Source organism: Triticum urartu, chromosome 5 (genome assembly GCF_003073215.2).
Source record: "Triticum urartu cultivar G1812 chromosome 5, Tu2.1, whole genome shotgun sequence".
NCBI classification, from domain to species: domain Eukaryota; kingdom Viridiplantae; phylum Streptophyta; class Magnoliopsida; order Poales; family Poaceae; genus Triticum; species Triticum urartu.
In genome coordinates this window covers 457,204,274-457,222,316 of record NC_053026.1, presented here as the reverse complement: position 1 = coordinate 457,222,316, position 18,043 = coordinate 457,204,274, and the positions used below count along the sequence as shown (strand labels likewise).

At 46.4% G+C, this 18,043-nt stretch overlaps 3 protein-coding genes and 1 pseudogene across 3 annotated transcripts; 1 reads left to right on the top strand and 3 right to left on the bottom strand.

Moving 5' to 3' along the window:
* The first annotated feature begins 1,046 nt into the window (after positions 1-1,046).
* Positions 1,047-4,981, top strand: LOC125509795 (annotated as a pseudogene).
* Positions 2,572-4,725, bottom strand: LOC125509796. Its single transcript, XM_048674826.1, has one exon. The coding sequence runs from the start codon at positions 4,346-4,348 to the stop codon at positions 3,932-3,934; it is 417 nt and encodes a 138-aa protein (XP_048530783.1). The 5' UTR covers positions 4,349-4,725; the 3' UTR covers positions 2,572-3,931.
* Positions 4,982-6,268: 1,287 nt separating the features above from the next.
* On the bottom strand, positions 6,269-7,171 carry LOC125556270. Its single transcript, XM_048719039.1, has one exon. It carries the CDS (start codon positions 6,946-6,948, stop codon positions 6,532-6,534), a length of 417 nt encoding a protein of 138 aa, XP_048574996.1. The 5' UTR covers positions 6,949-7,171; the 3' UTR covers positions 6,269-6,531.
* An 8,182-nt stretch (positions 7,172-15,353) lies between these two features.
* Positions 15,354-16,114, bottom strand: LOC125556268. The gene has a single exon (XM_048719038.1). The coding sequence runs from the start codon at positions 16,023-16,025 to the stop codon at positions 15,609-15,611; it is 417 nt and encodes a 138-aa protein (XP_048574995.1). The 5' UTR covers positions 16,026-16,114; the 3' UTR covers positions 15,354-15,608.
* Positions 16,115-18,043: the final 1,929 nt, after the last annotated feature.

The following is an 18,043-nucleotide window of genomic DNA, read 5'->3' as shown; positions in this document are numbered from 1 at the left end:
ATCATCCGGAGACCATGCAATCACATGAGCACGACATCGAGATTTGTTAACGAGGTTCACCGATATGGCTACATCCCCGAGGCATGACTATGGGCGCTCCTCCCCATGACACCGCTACAATACCGCACCCGGTCGCCATGCGCATCGGCACATGCCACCGGCTTCCCTTGCGTTCCGGTGCTATTATGTTGGCATAGATTACATCGTTCCGGTGCTACAAGCGTCCTACTTGGACACGACTTCATATCCTATCTAAACACAATACAATTACAAGTCCAACTGTAACCTACCTTGTACACAATATTCGACACAACTCTAACAGGAGCAATGGCGACAAATCATCCTCCCGGAGCGCCATGATGGCACAGGAGTATTGGACAGGGAGCGACGGTGGTGGGGTAGGCACAACGCCTCGTGCGAGGCGGAGTTCGCGGTGTCTGACGTTCCACCGCCAGAAATTGCCAACGACTCGGAGCTCGCAACGGCCTGGGTCATGGACCGGTCGAAATCTCGAAGACCACGACGGAGAGGAGCAAGTGCCGTCTCTGCCGCCTCGACGAGTAGATGGGCAAGTACATGAGTGGTCTCTTCACGAAACCACCGCCGCCACAGCCGCCCGTCTCTCCCCCCACCCACGTCTGCGGTGGTCGCGGCCACACTGCGTGCGACGCAGGAGCGAACGGAGAAGTTCATCCGCGAGCGCCATGCGACTCTGAGGACGACAATGATGAAGGTGCCGCCAGTCTGCCTGACATGGCGTATGAGGTCACCGTCAAATATAGGGTATTTTTTTGATTTTAGTTCACGGACCAAATAACGCCTAGTTTTATGTAGAAACTATCCAAGTTTGAATAAAAACCGTCCAATTTGTTTAAAACTGTATCAAATTTATTTATTTTTGTTAAATTCCGTTTGAAATGTCTTCGAACATTTGAGGCTAGATTTGGATGGCCGGCTTCCGTATCAGTGTGTGGATTAATCCCCGCAAAAAGAAAAAGAAAAAGAAAATGCTCAAAGTAGAACGGGGGCAGAGAGAGTCTTGAGTCTTGACCACGAGCAAAACAGAGCAGCCCCTCTCCTCCTCCCTCCCCATCAGTGTCGTCCCCCAATTTCCGCGTCAAAACCCTCGCCCCCTCCGCGATTCCCCCGCCGCCGCGCCAAGCGCCGCCGCGAAGCCCGCCCTCCCGACCTCCTCCAAGGCGCCCGTCATGACGACGGCCCACTCCGGCGCGGCGGGCGCGCCGTCGTCCTTCTACGCGCCGCCCTCCCGCCGCCTCCACTTCTTCGTGCGCGCCACCGACTGCAAGACCATCGCGATGCACGCGGCCGCGGACGACACCGTCGCCGCCGTGCTCGCCCACCTCGCCGACCGCGGCTACGGCCGCGACCTGCGCCTCCTGCACGCGGGGCGCCAGCTGGAGCCGGAGGCCACCGTCGCCTCGCTCGGCCTCCCGCCCGACTCTACCCTGCAGCTCGCCGCGCGCCTCCGCTCCACCCCGCACCCCAAGGCCTGGCAGCTCGCCTCGCACATCGCCGCCACCGGCGCCTCCAGGGACGCCGGCACCGCCACCGCCACCGCCCACACCCTGGAAGACCTCGTCAAGGAGTACATCTTCTGCTGCGACCACGCCAACGAGCAGAACCGGAATGATCGCAGGGCCAAGGGCGACACCAAGAACTCCCAGCACCACGCCCAGGAGTACCTCGACATCTTCCTCCAGTCCGGCGCCGCCATTGCGCTGGTTCACCTCTACCTCTCAGATTTCTCCTCCTCGCGCTTCTACGCCGAGCGCGCCATCAGGTGCTTTCTCAGCACTGACCCTGCGACCTTACCGCCCAATGTAATGCTCGTCACGGCGCCGGTGCTCCTGGAATTCTGCCGCTTGCTTTCTCTGACCGCGGGCAACAAGGATCGCCTCTACAAGTCATGCCGTCATACACTTGCATCGGTGCTCTGCTTGCCACTCTCAGGGCTCGTTGCCTCCAATTCTCCTACCAAGGTGATCGAGCAGGTCCTCCCGTTTGCCAATGAAATTGTCGAATTGGTTCTGGATGGACTTGGATCAGATTCCATGATGGTGTCAAGGACAGACCTTGAGGAGCTCTCAAACTTCTTTGAAATCTTGCGCCAGCAGGTACTCCTCTGGATGCCAAAGAATATGTACAGCAGGGAGTGTAAGCGTACCGACACATGGGTGTGGGAGTTGCATGAAATGTCGACGAACCTGCTGAAAAAGATGGATGAGTGTCTCGAGAGGTTGGAGATGGATCTTTCATCTTTATCATCTGACAGTATGGGGGTCATAGAAAGTCAGCCATTCATGGCCAGCCGATTACATATGCTTGCCATATTGACAGAACTGGATATTCGAGGATGTGGCGCACAACCTTCGGTTAGTATTGCTGGCAAACAAAGCACCTCTCAATGCGCTCGTGCGCCGTTCCAAGAGGAACGAGCATCTCCACTGGCTCCTGAAGCATAAGGATCTGCTTTGCTTCGTAGCAAGTAACTTAAATTGAGAAATCCACCAAACGCTGAGCTTGTTTTCACATAGACTGAGAAAGTATACAATGTAGCAGTCTAACAGGCCTGATTATATCATGCAGGTATATTCAACATCTCCCAAAGTTCCTCTCCTGCATCTTGCATTCGTTTCCAATAGCCGTCAAATTATGCAATGCTATCAAAGAACAGAGTAGCCTTGTGTCGCCGTAGATTTTGGTAGTTCCATTCACCAAATTATTTTTGCCTATTTAACTGCTTGGAATAACTTACTTTTGCATATTTCAGAGCCGTTTCTTCTCACCAAATTAATAATATATATTCCATATTTTAGCAATCACAAACTTAGCTTTTTTATAGCTTTTTTCCAGATCAAATTGTAAGATAATTTAGCAGTTCAACAGTCACAAACTTAGCCTCAAACTAACTAATTTCTAGCGCATCCCGTTCTCATCTGAGTAGAGGGTGAGTTCTTTGTGTTTTATGTTGGCTGAAACCAAGCCTTTAGAGATGTAGTGATGGAATATTTAAAGTGCCGTGAGCAATTCACATCAAGCTGAACTTAGAATGAGAAAATAATCTGATGATCATGCAGCCTCGACCATGGCAGTAGGAGTTTTCCTCTGTGTTGGTTTTCCCATTCACTTTTGGTAGCTCTTAGGGTTTGGCTAGTTGAGGTTTGCTCTGGTTTCTGCTTTTGACTCGTTTTTCTTTCCTTTGCATCTTCTCAGCAATCTTTTAATACAAAAAAAAAATCAAGACAAGAAGTTGTTTTCGCATAAAAATAGGTGCCTAAGAAAACCAAAAATGTTTTTAACATCGATCTTAACCTTGAATCTGGAAATAATCTCCGATTATCTGATTTTAGCGAGAAAAATAAAATCAGCAAAACAGGAATTATTCCACAATGTTTCCATCCCAGCCTCGCTGTCGCTCTCCTTGTTTGTTTGAGACACTGACACAACATACATCTACAATTATGAAATGTTAAAATCAACACATGAAAATCGAGATACCGAGAATCAAAATTTGAATTCTTTTGTGCATGTCATAGTTAATGTTGTACTCCCTCCATCCCACAATAGAAGATCGTTTTACAAGCTAAAACAGCTTGGAAAATGATCTTATATTATGGGATGGAGGAAGTATTTTACAGCCTTTGCTTAATTAAGGCCCTTATTCTCTCTCACACACAAAGATAGATCAACAGTGGGAAGTTGAGAGTGGTCGATGTGGGATATAGGTGGGGGTATAAGTGTTATTCATTCATTTGGTGAACACTATGGGCTGAAAGGAAGCAACATTCGTGCAGCAGCCTTTTATTAGATTACATAGAAAACGGAAAGATATACTTCTGCATAACATGTGAACCATAGTGCCGAACCATTCACTGACTTTATTCTTCTCGCCTTTTTAACTAGTAGCTCCCTATTCTCCGAGAGCGAACACGGCCGCATCATGGGTGTCAGACAGACCGGTGTCGGTCTTGATGGTAACCTTATCAGCAGAAGACTCATCCACATAGACCTCGACCAAAGACAGGTCCTCGATCTTGACCCCGGTGACCTTCTTCATCTTGCCCTTTTCCACAAAAGCGGTCACCTCAGTGTCGTAGGAGACGGTCTGGTTGAGCTTGTTGAACGTGTGCTCTTTCTTCTTCTTCTGAAGTATCCACACGAACCCACTCTCACAGTTGTGCCCGACCTCCTCGATGTCATCCATAGGAAAGAGGCCTTTCGGGAGGCCGAGCTCTTCGAGAAGCTCGACCGTCTTCTTCTTGCAGATATCGTTCCCCTTGTGGACCTCGGCACCAGCGCGGTGGCTCTCGACAAGCTGGGACGCCATTTTGGGGAAGTGGGTTTTAGTTTGCTGGATTGGTAGATGAGCTTGTCGAACGTGATAGATCAGGATCCGTTGGTGCTGCCTTATATAGTTGCTGCTAGTTGTACTGGCTGCGAAGAGCCTCTTCGAAGGTGCTACGCGCACGCCAGCCCAGTGAGACCGGCAGCTCTCCTCTGTGGACTTCCTCTTTCAGATACTTCCTGTTTTGAAGAAGAAAAATGAACGTCTCCAAACTTTTGGAGCTAGCTCATTACGTCCAGCCATATCTGACCGTTGAAATGCCTTATGCCGAACTCCACACCAGAACACTGGTGTTGAGCTGGTCATGGATGACTGAATTGACCATTGTGTATATTGGTATGTCAATCGCAGCTGCGTGAGGTCGAAGGAATCGTACGTGCGCGCATGGAAGCAATGTACTTGCCACGGTTCTGCAAGAAGGAAACAAAGCAGAGATCGTTTTGTCTCATCTGGTGAACGATGCAGAGGTACCGTGATGGCCAAAGCACGAGGATTTGATCCCTAGCATGTCTAGAACTATTCTCTAAGTGTAGTTCGAATTAGGAGCTGAAACTTTTTGAGCTTGTACATAAAACATGGATGTATCTCTCCAATTTTTTAAAGCATTTTTTAACATGTTTTTTACTTCAAAATGATGGATCTCATTGATCTCACCTAAGGACAGATCCTATACAAATCTTCCCCCATCCAACAGCAGGTTCAGTGTTAAAGTCACGTGGAGATGTATACCTCTCTAATATTCTGTTGTAACCATCCTCCGTGGTCTCCTTGTCAGCGGTCAGGTTGGTCGCTCGTGCTCATGTTATGTGGGTTAGGTTGTATCGATTTTAACCCAGTTTCACGTTAATTAAGCAGGCAATTCTCAATCTCTTCCTAATTAATGAGAATAACATGTCTTCTGCCTGGTTAAAAAACTATGCTATTAAAGAATAGACTAGCTTGGCATCGTCGTAGATTTTGGCAGTTCCATTCACCGAATTATTTTTGCCTATTTAAATGTATGGAATAGCTTAATTTTGCATATTTCATGGCTGTTTTTCCTCACTAAATTTGAAAAATCCATAGTTTAGCAATCAAAAACTTAGCCTTTTTATAGGTATTTTCCGCATCAAATTGTAAGATGATTTAGCATTTCAACAGTCACAAACTTAGCCTCGAACTAACTAATTTCTAATCCTTCCCGTTCTCAACTGAGTAGAGGGTTGTGGCATGATGAGTGCTTTCCGTTTTATGATGTCTGTAACCAAACCTTTAGAGATGTAATGGTGGAACATTAAAAATGTTGTGAGCAACTTGTTTTCACATCAACCTGAACTTAGAATTAGAAAATAATCTAATCCTCAACCATAGCAGTAGGAGTTTTGCTCTGTGTTGGTTTTGCCATTCTCTTTTACTAGTTCTTAAATTTTGGCTAGTTTTGGCTTGCTCTGGTTTCTGTTTTTGTTCTCTTTTCTTCCTTTGCATTTTCTCAGCAATCTGTCAACACAAGAAAAAAAATCAAGACAAGAACTTGTTTTCGCATAAAAATGTGTCTAAAAAATAGTTTTTCACATCGATTTGAACCATAAATGTGGAAATAAACTTCAACGATTTGATATTAGCAAGAAAATTAAAATCAACAAAACAGGAAATTATTCCACAATGTTTCCATTTGAGCCTTGCTGTTGATCTCTTTCTTTTTAGACACTGCTATAACATGTACATCTAAAATTATGAAATGTTAAAATCAACATGAAATTTCAGTTTTCGAGAATCAAAATTAGATTTCTTCTGTGCATGTCATGGTTCATGTTGTATTTCAAAGCCTTGCTTAATTATTTGTTGATAAGGCCCTTATTCTCTCAGACACAAAGATAGGGACAACAGTGGGAAGTTGAGAGTGGTCGATGTGGGATATAGGAGGCGGTATAAGTATTATTCATTACATTTGGCGTATGCTTACAGGCTGAAAGGAAGCAACATTCATGCAACATCCTTTATTACATTACAACGAAAACAGAAACATACATTTCTGCATAACATGGGCTGAAAGGAAGCAATACTCATGCAACAACCTTTATTAGATTACAAAGAAAACGGAAACATATACTTCTGCATAACATGTGAACTGCAGTGCCGAACCATTCACTAACTTTATTCTTCTGGCCTTTTTAACTAGTAGCTCCCTATTCTCCGAGAGCGAACACGGCCGCATCATGGGTGTCAGACAGGCCGGTGTCGGTCTTGATGGTAACCTTATCAGCAGAAGACTCATCCACATAGACCTCGACCAAAGACAGGTCCTCGATCTTGACCCCGGTGACCTTCTTCATCTTACCCTTTTCCACAAAAGCGGTCACCTCAGTGTCGTAGGAGACGGTCTGGTTGAGCTTGTTGAACGTGTGCTCTTTCTCCTTCTTCTGAAGTATCCACACGAACCCACTCTCACAGTTGTGCCCGACCTCCTCGATGTCATCCATAGGAAAGAGGCCTTTCGGGAGGCCGAGCTCTTCGAGAAGCTCGACCGTCTTCTTCTTGCAGATATCGTTCCCCTTGTGGACCTCGGCACCGGCGCGGTGGCTCTCGACAAGCTGGGACGCCATTTTGGGGAAGTGGGTTTTAGCTAGTTTGCTGGATTGTAGACGAGCTTGTTGAAGGTGATAGATCAGGATCCGATGGTGCTGCCTTATATAGTTGCTGCAAGTTGTACAGGCTGCGAAGAGCCTCTTCGAAGCTGCTACGCGCGCGCCAACCCAGTGAGACCAGCAGCTCTCTTCTGTGGACTTCTCTCAGCAGTTGAAGAGAAAAGATGAACGTCCCCTTTTTGGAGTTAGCTCATTACGTGAAGCCATATCTGACCATTGAAATGCCTTATGCTGAACTCTAACAGAACGATGGAGTTGAGTAGGTCACGCATGAATGAATTGACCATTGCGTTTATTGGTTTGTCATCGCAGCTGCGTGAGGTCGAAGGAACCGTACGAGCGCGCATGGAAGCAATGTGCTTGCGACAGTTCTGCAAGAGGGAAACAAAGCAGAGATCGTTTTGTTTCATCTGTTGAACGTTGCAGAGGTACCGTCATCGCCAAAGCACGAGGAGTGACCCCTAGCATGTGTAGAGAAAGCGTCCAACAGCAGGTTCAGTGTTAAAGTCACGTGGACATGTAGGCCCAGTTTTTTTGGCCAATTCTTTTGGAATCTTAAGAATCAATCATTCACCCAGCTTCTCCCAGAATCTTGAATATGCATTTTTTTTACAATCCTAGCTAGTTAGGATGTAAACAGTTAGGATTGTAAAAAATATATATGGGTACAAGATTCTGAAAAAAGCTGAGTGAAGTGTCAATTCTCAAGATTCTGGGAGAATTAGCCAAAAAACTGGACCATAATATTTTGTTGTAACCATCCTCCGTGGTCTGCTTGTCAGTGGCCAGGTCGCTCGCCGGTGCTCTTGTTACGTGGGCTATTGTATCAATTTTAATTTGGTTTCTTGTTAATTAAGCGGGCAATTTTTACTCTCTTTTTAATTAATGAAAATAACATGTCTTTTGTTTCGTTAAAAAAAAGTACGCTATCAAAGAATAGACTAGCTTGGCATCATCACAGATTTTGCTAGTTCCATTCACCGATTACTTTTGCTTATTTAAATGTATGGAATAGCTTACTTTTGCATATTTCATGACTATTTTTCCTCATTAAATTAAAAAAATCCATAGTTTAGCAATCACAAACTCGGCCTTTATATAGGTATTTTCTACATCAAATTGTAAGATAATTTAGCATTTCGACAGTCACAAACTTTGCCTCAAACTAGCTAATTTCTAGCCCTTCCCGTCCTCTACTCTTTGGACTTCCTCTTTCAGATACTTCCCGTTTTGAAGAAGAAAACATGAACGTCTCCCCTTTGGAGTTGATATGGCTCATTACATCCAGCCATATCGGACCACTGAAATGCCTTATGCTGAACTCCACACCAGAACACTGGAGTTGAGCTGTTCACGGATGACTGAATTGACCATTGCGTATATTGGTGTGTCATCGCAGTTGCGTGAGGTCGAAGGAATCCTACGTGCGCGCATGGAAGCAATGTGCTTGCCACAGTTCTGCAAGAAGGAAACAAAACAGAGATCGTTTTGTCTCATCTGGTGAACGTTGCAGAGGAGTTGATCCCTATCATGTCTAGATCAAGCATCCAACACCAGGTTCAGTGTTAAAGTCACGTGGGGATGTATACCTCTCTAATATTCTGTTGTAACCATCCTTTATGGTTTCCTTGTCAGTGGCCAGGTCGGTCGCTCGTGCTCATGTTATGTGGGATAGTGCTCATGTTATGTGGGGTAGGTTGTATCGATTTTAACCCGCTTTCCGGTTAATTAAGCAGGCAATTCTCACTCTCCTCTTAATTAATAAAAACAACAAGTTTTCTGCCTGCTCTTTCGAGCCGCTCTCCCAGTCAACGTTCAAAGGCATCACCATACCATAGCACTTTTGAGCTTGAGAAATGCTTTTTTGGCTTCTTCTCCGTTAAAAAAAATTATGCTATTAAAGAATAGACTAGCTTGTCGCAGATTTTTAGTTCCATTCACCGATTTTAATTAGCCTTTTTATGGGTATTTTCCACATCAAATTATAAGATGATTTAGCATTTCGACCGTTACAAACTTAGCCTCAAACAACTAGTTTATGTACTCGTTCTATCTTCTTCTATCAATGAAATGATACGCAAGCTTTGCGTATTCGCGAGGAAAAAAAAACTAATTTCTAACCCATCCCATTCTCAACTAAGTAGAGAGTTGTGGCATGATGAGTTCTTTCCGTTTTATGTTGTCTAACCAAACCTTTAGAGACGTATGGTGGAACATTAAAAATGTTGTGATCAACTTGTTTTCACATCAACCTGAACTTAGAATTAGTTAATAATCTAATCCTCAACCATAGCAGTATGAGTTTTCACAGTGTTAGTTTTGTCATTCTTTGTTACCAGTTCTTAAATTTTGGCTAGTTTTGGCTTGCTCTGGTTTCTGCTTTTGTCCTCTGGCTTGCTCTGGTCTCAGCAATCTTTCAACACAAGAAAACAAAATCAAGACAAGAACTTGTTCTTGCATAAAAACATGTGCCTAAGAAAAAAAAGATGTTTTTCACATCGATCTGAACCATAAACGTGGAAATAAACTCCGATGATTTGATATTAGCGAGAAAATTAAAATCAACAAAACAGGAAATTATTCCACAATGTTTCCATCTAAGCCTCGTTGTAGATCTCCTTGCTATTTTGAGGCACTGATATAACATACATCTAAAATTATGAAATGTTAAAATAAACATGAAAATACAAATACTGAGAATCAAAAATTTGAATTCTTTTGTGCATGTCATGGTTCATGTTGTATTTGACGAAAAAGGGTTTCCCCACACTTTAGATTATAAAGCAACCGCACCGACAACATCCGACAACAACAATGAGTTTGAGGTTCAAACACAACCAAAAGAAAAGAAAAGAAAAGAAAAGAGTGTAACTAGGTTCAGCTTGGGGCACCACACAACAAAACCCAATAAAGGACGCAGCCAACTAGCTAATCTGGGAAAGACGAAGGAGGTGGGGTGGCGGCACGATGGATGTGGCGGTGGAATGAAGACCCGCAATGATCATGTCAAGATTGTCCCGGTCACTCCGCTTGCTAAGCGGTCTCCGGAGCTGTAAGAAACCACACAGTTTGAATATCGCGTCAGCCGCACGAGTCGGAATCACATGCTCAATCACTAGTTTATTGCGCACAGTCGATGAGGTCCAAGCGAGAGAGCACATCACCACCCAAAGGGAGGGGCGCAACCCGGATGGCCGGCTGAGGATTTCCTAGAACATGTCCGGGAGGTTATCATGGCACCATGTAACGCCCTCGATGCGGCTATATCTCCCACGTGTCGAAGCACGACTTAGAGGCATAACCGCATTGAAAGCAATGTCGCAAGTGAGGTAATCTTCACACAACCCATGTAATACATAAGGGAAAGAGATACATAGTTGGCTTACAACCGCCACTTCACACAATTACATGAATAAGCATTACAACATCCAAATACAATCAAGGTCCGACTACGGAACCAAAATAAAAGAAGACTACCCCAAATGCTACACAGATCCCCGATCGTCCCGACTGGACTCCACTACTGATCAACTGGAAGCGGATCAACATAAAAGACAAGATCTTCATCGAGCTCCTCCTTGAGCTTGGTTGCGTCACCTGCTCGGTAACATCGGCACCTGCAAACTGGTTTTGGAAGTATCTGTGAGCCACAGGGACTCAGCAATCTCGCACCCTCGCGATCAAGACTATTTAAGCTTATGGGTAAGGTAAAGGTATGAGGTGGAGCTGCAACAAGCGACTAGCATATATGGTGGCTAACCTATTCGCAAAAGAGAGCGAGAAGAGAAGGCAAAGCACGATCGAGAAACCATGATCAAGAAGTGATCCTAGAACAACCTACGTCAAGCATTACTCCAACACCGTGTTCGCTTCCCGGACTCCGCCGGAAAGAGACCATCACGGTTACACACGCGGTTGATGCATTTTAATTAAGGTCAACTTCAGGTTTTCTACAACCGGACGTTAACAAATTCCCATCTGCCCATAACCGCGGGCACGGCTTTCGAAAGTTCAAATCCCTGCAGGGGTGTCCCAACTTAGCCCATCACAAGCTCTCACGGTCAACGAAGGATATTCCTTCTAGCGGGAAGACCCGATCAGACTCGGAATCCCGGCTACAAGACATTTCGACAATGGTAAAACTAAACCAGCAACACCGCCCGAATGTGCCGACTAATCCGATAGGAGCTGCACATATCTCGTTCTCAGGGCACACTCAGATGAGCTCACCATACAACTAAAACCAAACCTCGAGTTTCCCCGAGGGGGCGCTGCACAGGACTCTAGTTTGGACCAACACTCAGAGGAGCACTGGCCCGGGGGGGTTAAAATAAAGATGACCCTTGAGTCTGCAGAACCCAAGGGAAAGGAAAAGGCTAGGTGGCGAATGGTAAAACCAATGTTGGGCATTGCTGGAGGAGTTTTATTCAAGGCGAACTGTCAAGGGGTTCCCATTATTACCCAACCGCGTAAAGAACGCAAAATTCGGGAACATAACACCGATATGACGGAAACTAGGGCGGCAAGAGTGGAACAAAACACCAGGCATAAGGCCGAGCCTTCCACCCTTTACCAAGTATATAGATGCATTAATTAAATAAGATATATTGTGATATCCCAACAAGTAAACATGTTCCAACCAGGAACATCATTTCCATGTTCCAACAAGGGACAAACTTCAATCTTCACCTGCAGCTAACAACGCTATAAGAGGGGCTGAGCAAAGCGGTAACATAGTCAAACAAAGGTTTGCTAGGACAAGGTGGGTTAGTGGCTGGGTTCAAACAATATAGGAGGCATGATAAGCAAGTGGTAGGTATCGCAGCATAGGCATAGCAAAAGAGCGAGCAACTAGCAAGCAAAGATAGAAGTGATTTCGAGGGTATGGTTATCTTGCCTAAGATCCCGCAAGAAAGAAGAACGAGTCCATGAAGAAGACAAACGGACGTAGACGAACGAATCCTCACAACACGACGTTACCGGATCCAACCCGAAGAAGCAAACACCGGAAAAGAAGCATACAACATAGTAAACAACCAACACATCAACATGGCGTGATGCACAATCGAGTATGATGCATGTCCGGTTTAATGAAGCATGGCATGGCAAAGTGCACAAACAAACCTACAAATTAAGTGGAGCTCATCATGCAACGGAGTTGCATATTGAAGAAAACACCACATGACTTATTTAGTTCTCTCTCGTTTATGTACCCAACAAGATTAAATATTGTTAGCATGGCAAGAGGGTGAAGCAAATGAAAACTACATATCTAGTCAAGTTTAAATGAGGCCGGAACAACATACAACAAGTCCGGAGACAAACCTCATGTGCAATTTAAGGATTTGGTACTGTTCTGCCCCCAACCATATTTTAGATTTGTTAAACATGCAAAGTAAAGCCACCATGTTAAACTAGGCAAAATTCTACCCCATTTACATATAAAGTTTATTAAAAACCGAGCTACGGTTATTTAGTTATGAATTAAATCATATTAACATGGCATTTAAGCAAATTTACTCAAACAGCATTTTAAACATTTTAAACATGGATGAAAATGGCATATTATTAAACTAGACAAAATTCTAAGCAACTTTCATATATAATTCATTTTAATCCGATGCACCAATTGTGAGTTATTATATGCATGTAGTAGAAGGAGGTTTCTGTAAAACTGCCAACTCTGGAATATTGACAAAATCGCTGAAAGAAAAAAAAACAGGAGCGGGCCAAAACTGAAACAAGGCGCTGGGTCTGCGGTGGCTCACCAAGGTCTAACTTCAACTGGGCCGGCTCTGTGGGCTGCAACTGGCAGAAAGAGGTGGCGGTGGGTCTAGGCGAGGCCTGTCCGGGCGCAGTCAACGCGCCTGGTTCCTTCGATGCAGGGAGGCAGGGAAACGAGCTCGTGCTCGTCAGAAGGCAGCGACGCGGCAGGGGTGCGTGGGACTCCGGCGAGCGGTGAGATGACGCGGCTTCGGCGTGGCGTCGGAGAGGATGGCAGGAGGCGGGACGACGTGGGACTTGTGGTCAACGCGGCAGGGGCGGCTTCCTCTGTCTGCTCCCGACAGAAGGATGAAGCATGGCACGAATGGAGCTCGAGGGAAGCAGCGGCGATCTGGAACTCCGGCGGCTGGCCACAGGTGATGCTGGCGACGGGAAGGTTCGGACTCGAGCTCTGTTCGAGCACAAGATGGTGCAGGGCAAGGCGGAGGAGGCTCAGGGTCTCCTGGTTGTTGCAGGCGCGCGGGCGACAAGGAGGTCGGGATGGCAAGCTTGAGGCAGAGGCGGCTGGACGAATCTGAGGTGGGGGAGGCGCGTGAGGTCCAGGTGCGGGACGTCGTTCTCCAACGAGGCAGGGGCGCAGACGACACGGAGACGGCCGGATCCGGGCGGCGAGGAGGCAAACGACGACTGGGCTGGGACGGCACAAGGACGATGCCGACGTGCTCCACGGCCACGTCAGTCGGCGGAACTTGCCAGTCTTGGAGGAGATTGAGGCACGGCGGGTGGGGCCTCGCTGGAGCTAGATGGATGGGTCGTTGCGGTTGCGGGCCGGAGCGGCGTTGTGGCGAGGCCGAGGCTGGCTCCTTTCGGTTCCTGCGAGAAGACGCAGAGGAAGAGAGAGATGAGATGATGGGGATGGAAAAACAGAGGGAAGAAGGAAAAGGGAAAGGGCGAGGAAGTGTTGGCCTGGCGCTCCGGTGGTCCTAGCTGCGGCCGGAGATGCTGTGGCCGGAGATGCTGCCGTCGGAGACACGCAGCCAAGGAGAGGCAGCTGCTCGGGCGTGGGTGCTGGTTGGGTGGACTGGACGCGTCCAAGGAAGACAGAGGGAGCTGGTGATTTGGAGCGATGGGGAATTTAGGGAAGAGGGTGGAGGCAGTTGGTTGGATCGGGATGAGATCCCGAGGTGGAAGAGGACTGGTGGCGGCGGCTGGGAGGATGGGACAAGGCTCCTAAATTTTAGGGTTGGACCTCAAGTATATATAGTAAGTGGATTTGGGGTGCATCTGGGCCCTCAATTAAAATCGGACGTTCTCGGATAAATAGGTTAGGGGGCCCAATTAATAAAATGGAGATATTTTGTAGATGTTTGGGGATGATCTGGATCCAACGGTGACGACTGTTCGGGTCGGGTCCGGGACAATTTTTCGGACGCGCGCGAGGAGGGCCACGGGCTGACGAGAGAGGTTAGGTTGGGTCTGGTGGATTGTGAAGAGAGGGTTGGTCTGAGAGAAGAGGGGAGAGATGCAGCCCGGCACGGTTTTCGGAGACCGAAAACGTCCGACGTTAGACCGGCTATACTGCCGTTATAGTTATCCGTTGGGGCGTCAAACGGACTCCGAACGCGATGAAACTTGGCAAGCAGCCTACCTACAACATAAAAACACCGCATGCCAACTTTCATCCCATTCCGAGAACATTTTCCAGCCACTTATAAAATAATATTTCGGACGTGCCGCGGGCGCGTGCAAGTGTGGCTGGGCTCAGAACAGACAACAGAAGGAACTGGGGAAACCCGGACGGATGCAGGTTTTGAAAACATGATGATGCAATGCACATAATGACATGATGAAATGCAACACGCAAGCAAATGACATGGCAACGACATCGAATAACTGGACGACACCTGGCACATCGGTCTCGGGGCGTTACACACCAATTGCCACCGACAACATCCCGGAGGCAACTTCAAAGAAAGATCGCTGCCGGGCAGCGGAAGAATATGTGGTTGGAGTCCTCAAGTACTTTGCATAAGGGTCATAACCCATTCCCCGGGCCATTGTGTTTGAGAACCTTCGTGCCCGAAGGGAGGCGGCCGCGCACCCACCGCCAGAGGAAGATGCGGATCTTCAATGGCAGTTTAATCTCTCAAAGGAGAGTTAACTCGTTCGAACCTGGCGAGGCCAATAGCGCGTGATATAAGGACTTGGCCAAGAACCTCCCACTTGGTTCAAGTGTCCATGAGATCGCGTCCTCCTCAAGGGAGGAGGCGTGGAGGGCTATGCGGTCCCGTTCAAGCAGGCCAAAAGTGCGTCGGAGGGCGATGCTCCCCAAGTCCTCTAAGGCCGCACTCACCATGAGTTGTGGGCGAGTGCAAATACTAAATAGCGCATAGAACCGTTCTGCGAACGGTCTATCGCCCGACCACCGATCTAGCCAAAACATGGTGTTTGTACCTGTCCCCACTGAGATCGAGGAGCCGATCTGAAGGACTGGTAATAACTGCATGATTGACTGCCAAGATTAGGATCCGCCAAGCCTTGCTTAATTATTGGTTGATAAGGCCCTTATTCTCTCACACACAGAGATAGGGACAACAGTAGGAAGTTGAGAGTGGTCAACGTGGGATATAGAAGGCGGTATAAGTGTTATTCATTACATTTGGCGAATGCTTAAGGGCTGAAAGGAAGCAACATTCATACAACATCCTCTATTACATTAAAAAAACGGAAACATAAATTTCTGCATAACATGGGCTGAAAGGAAGCAACATTCATGCAACATTCTTTATTGGATTACAAAAAAAACAGAAACATATACTTCTGCATAACATGTGAACTGTAGTGCCAAACCATTCACTGACTTTATTCCTCTGGCATTCTTAACTAGTAGCTTCCTATTCTCCGAGAGCGAACACGACCGCATCATGGGTGTCAGCCAGACCGGTGTCGGTCTTGATGGTGACCTTATCAGCAGAAGACTCATCCACATAGACCTCGACCAAAGAAAACTCCTCGACCTTGACCCCGGTGACCTTCTTCATCTTGCCCTTTTCCACAAAAGCGGTCACCTCAGTGTCGTAGAAGACGGTCTGGTTGAGCTTGTTGAACATGTGCTCTTTCTTATTCTTTTGAAGTATCCACACGAACCCACTCTCACAGTTGTGCCCGACCTCCTCGATGTCATCCATAGGAAAGAGGCCTTTCGGGAGGCCAAGCACTTCGAGAAGCTCGACGGTCTTCTTCTTGCAGATATCGTTCCCCTTGTGGACCTCGGCGCCGGCACGGTGGCTCTCAACCAGCTGGGACGCCATTTGAGCTCCTTAGCCGGTACTTGTTTGCTCCTTAGCCGGTACTTGTTTGCTTTGGAGTGGTTTGTGGATTGGCAGATGAGCTTGTGGTACTTGATAGATGAGGATCTGATGGTGCTGCCTTATATAGATGGTGCAAACTGTAACGGCTCCTAAATGTCTCTAAGATGGATTCGTGGGCGGCTGCGCGCGCCAGCCCAGTGAGACTGGCAGCTCTCCTCTGTGGAATTCCTTTTCAGATGCTTCTGTTTTGAGGAAGAAAAATGAACGTCTCCCCTTTGGAGTTAGCTCATTACGTCCAGCCATATCTGACCATTGAAATGCCTTATGCTGAACTCCACACCAGAACACTGGTCAAGGATGACTAAATTGACCATTGCGTATATATTGGTGTAGAAGAAGTCCATGTCATCTTATCCAACAAGCCGGGCTCCATACCAAGCACAAGTTGGTGGCCTCGGGTGATACCAAAAATCAGTTCCCGAGTAAAAAAAAAAACCTGTTCCCGTTGCACTTAGACTACAAGCTTTGTGGGCAAAGCAATTGACGGAACGCTGACCTTGTTTTCATGTAAACTGAGAAATTATTCCACAATGTTTCTTTTTCCGAAAAAACTAATAATCTATTCATTTTCAATCATGACAATACAATGAACATAAATAATAATAAAAAATTACATCCAGATCCGTAGACCACCTAGCGACGACTACAAACACTGAAGCGAGTCTAAGGCGCCGCCGTTATCGCGCCTCCCTCTCCGGACACAGGCAAAATTTGTTGTAGTAGACAATCGAAAAGTTTTTGTGTTAAGGTCTCATAGGACCAGCGCACCAGAACTGCAACCGCCGCAGATTAAGAGTAGCGTAGATCGGAAGGATTCAATCTGAAAACACACGAACGTAGACGAACGACGACCAGATCCACCAAGATAGATCCACCGGAGACACACTTTAACACACCCATCGACAATGCTAGATGCATCACCGGGACGGGGGCTAGGCGGGGATAATTTTATTCCATCTTTAGGAAGCCACCATCGACTCACCTTTCTGAGCAAGACACAAACCCTAAGAAAACTCCAATAAACAACTGGCTCTCAAATGGCCGGGATCCACCGCTCTCAAATGGCTCTAGGGCCATTGGAGACAGGGCGATGCTGGCGGGAGGCGGAAAGACCCTAAGCCTTTTGTCTCATCTGGTGAACTACCATGATCGCCAAAGCACAAGGAGTTGATCCCTAACATGTCTAGAGCAAGCGTCCAACATCAGGTTCAGTGTTAAAGTCACGTGGCCATGTACCTTCAATATTCTGTTGTAACCATCCTCCGTGGTCTTCTAATTGTGAGTGGCCAGGTCGGGTCGCTGGTGCTCATGTTATGTGGGTTAGGTTGTATCGATTCTAACCCGGTTTCTCGTTAGTCAAGCGGGCATTTCTCACTCTCTTCTTAATTAATGACAATAACAAGTCTTCTGCCTCGTTAAAAAAATGCTATTAAAGAATAGAGTAGCTTGGCATCGTCCTAGATTTTGGTAGTTCCATGCACAGAATTGTTTTTGCCTATTAAAATGTTTGGAATAGCTTACTTTTGCATATTTCATGGCTGTTTTTCCTCACTAAATTGAAAAAAAAATCCATAGTTTAGCAATCACAAACTTAGCCTTTTTATAGGTATTTTCCACATCAAATTGTAAGATAATTTAGCATTTCAACAGTCACAAACTTAGCCTCAAACTAACTACTAATTTCTAATCCTTCCCGTTCTCAACTGAGTAGAGGATTGTGGCATGATGAGTGCTTTCCGTTTTATGTTGTCTGTAACCAAATCTTTAGAGATGTAATGGTGGAACATTAAAAATATCTTGAGCAACTTGTTTTCACATCAATCTCAACTTAGAATTGGAAAATAATTTAATCCTCAACCGTAGCCGTAGGAGTTTTGCTCTGTGTTGGCTTTGCCATTCTCTTTTACTAGTTCCTAAATTTTGGCTAGTTTTGGCTTGCTCTGGTTTCTGCTTTTGTT

Bases quoted from the DNA above. Each gene is read 5' to 3' on its own strand.
- LOC125556270 (XM_048719039.1), bottom strand. From the start codon at position 6,948: ATGGCGTCCCAGCTTGTCGAGAGCCACCGCGCCGGTGCCGAGGTCCAC.
- LOC125509796 (XM_048674826.1), bottom strand. From the start codon at position 4,348: ATGGCGTCCCAGCTTGTCGAGAGCCACCGCGCTGGTGCCGAGGTCCAC.
- LOC125556268 (XM_048719038.1), bottom strand. From the start codon at position 16,025: ATGGCGTCCCAGCTGGTTGAGAGCCACCGTGCCGGCGCCGAGGTCCAC.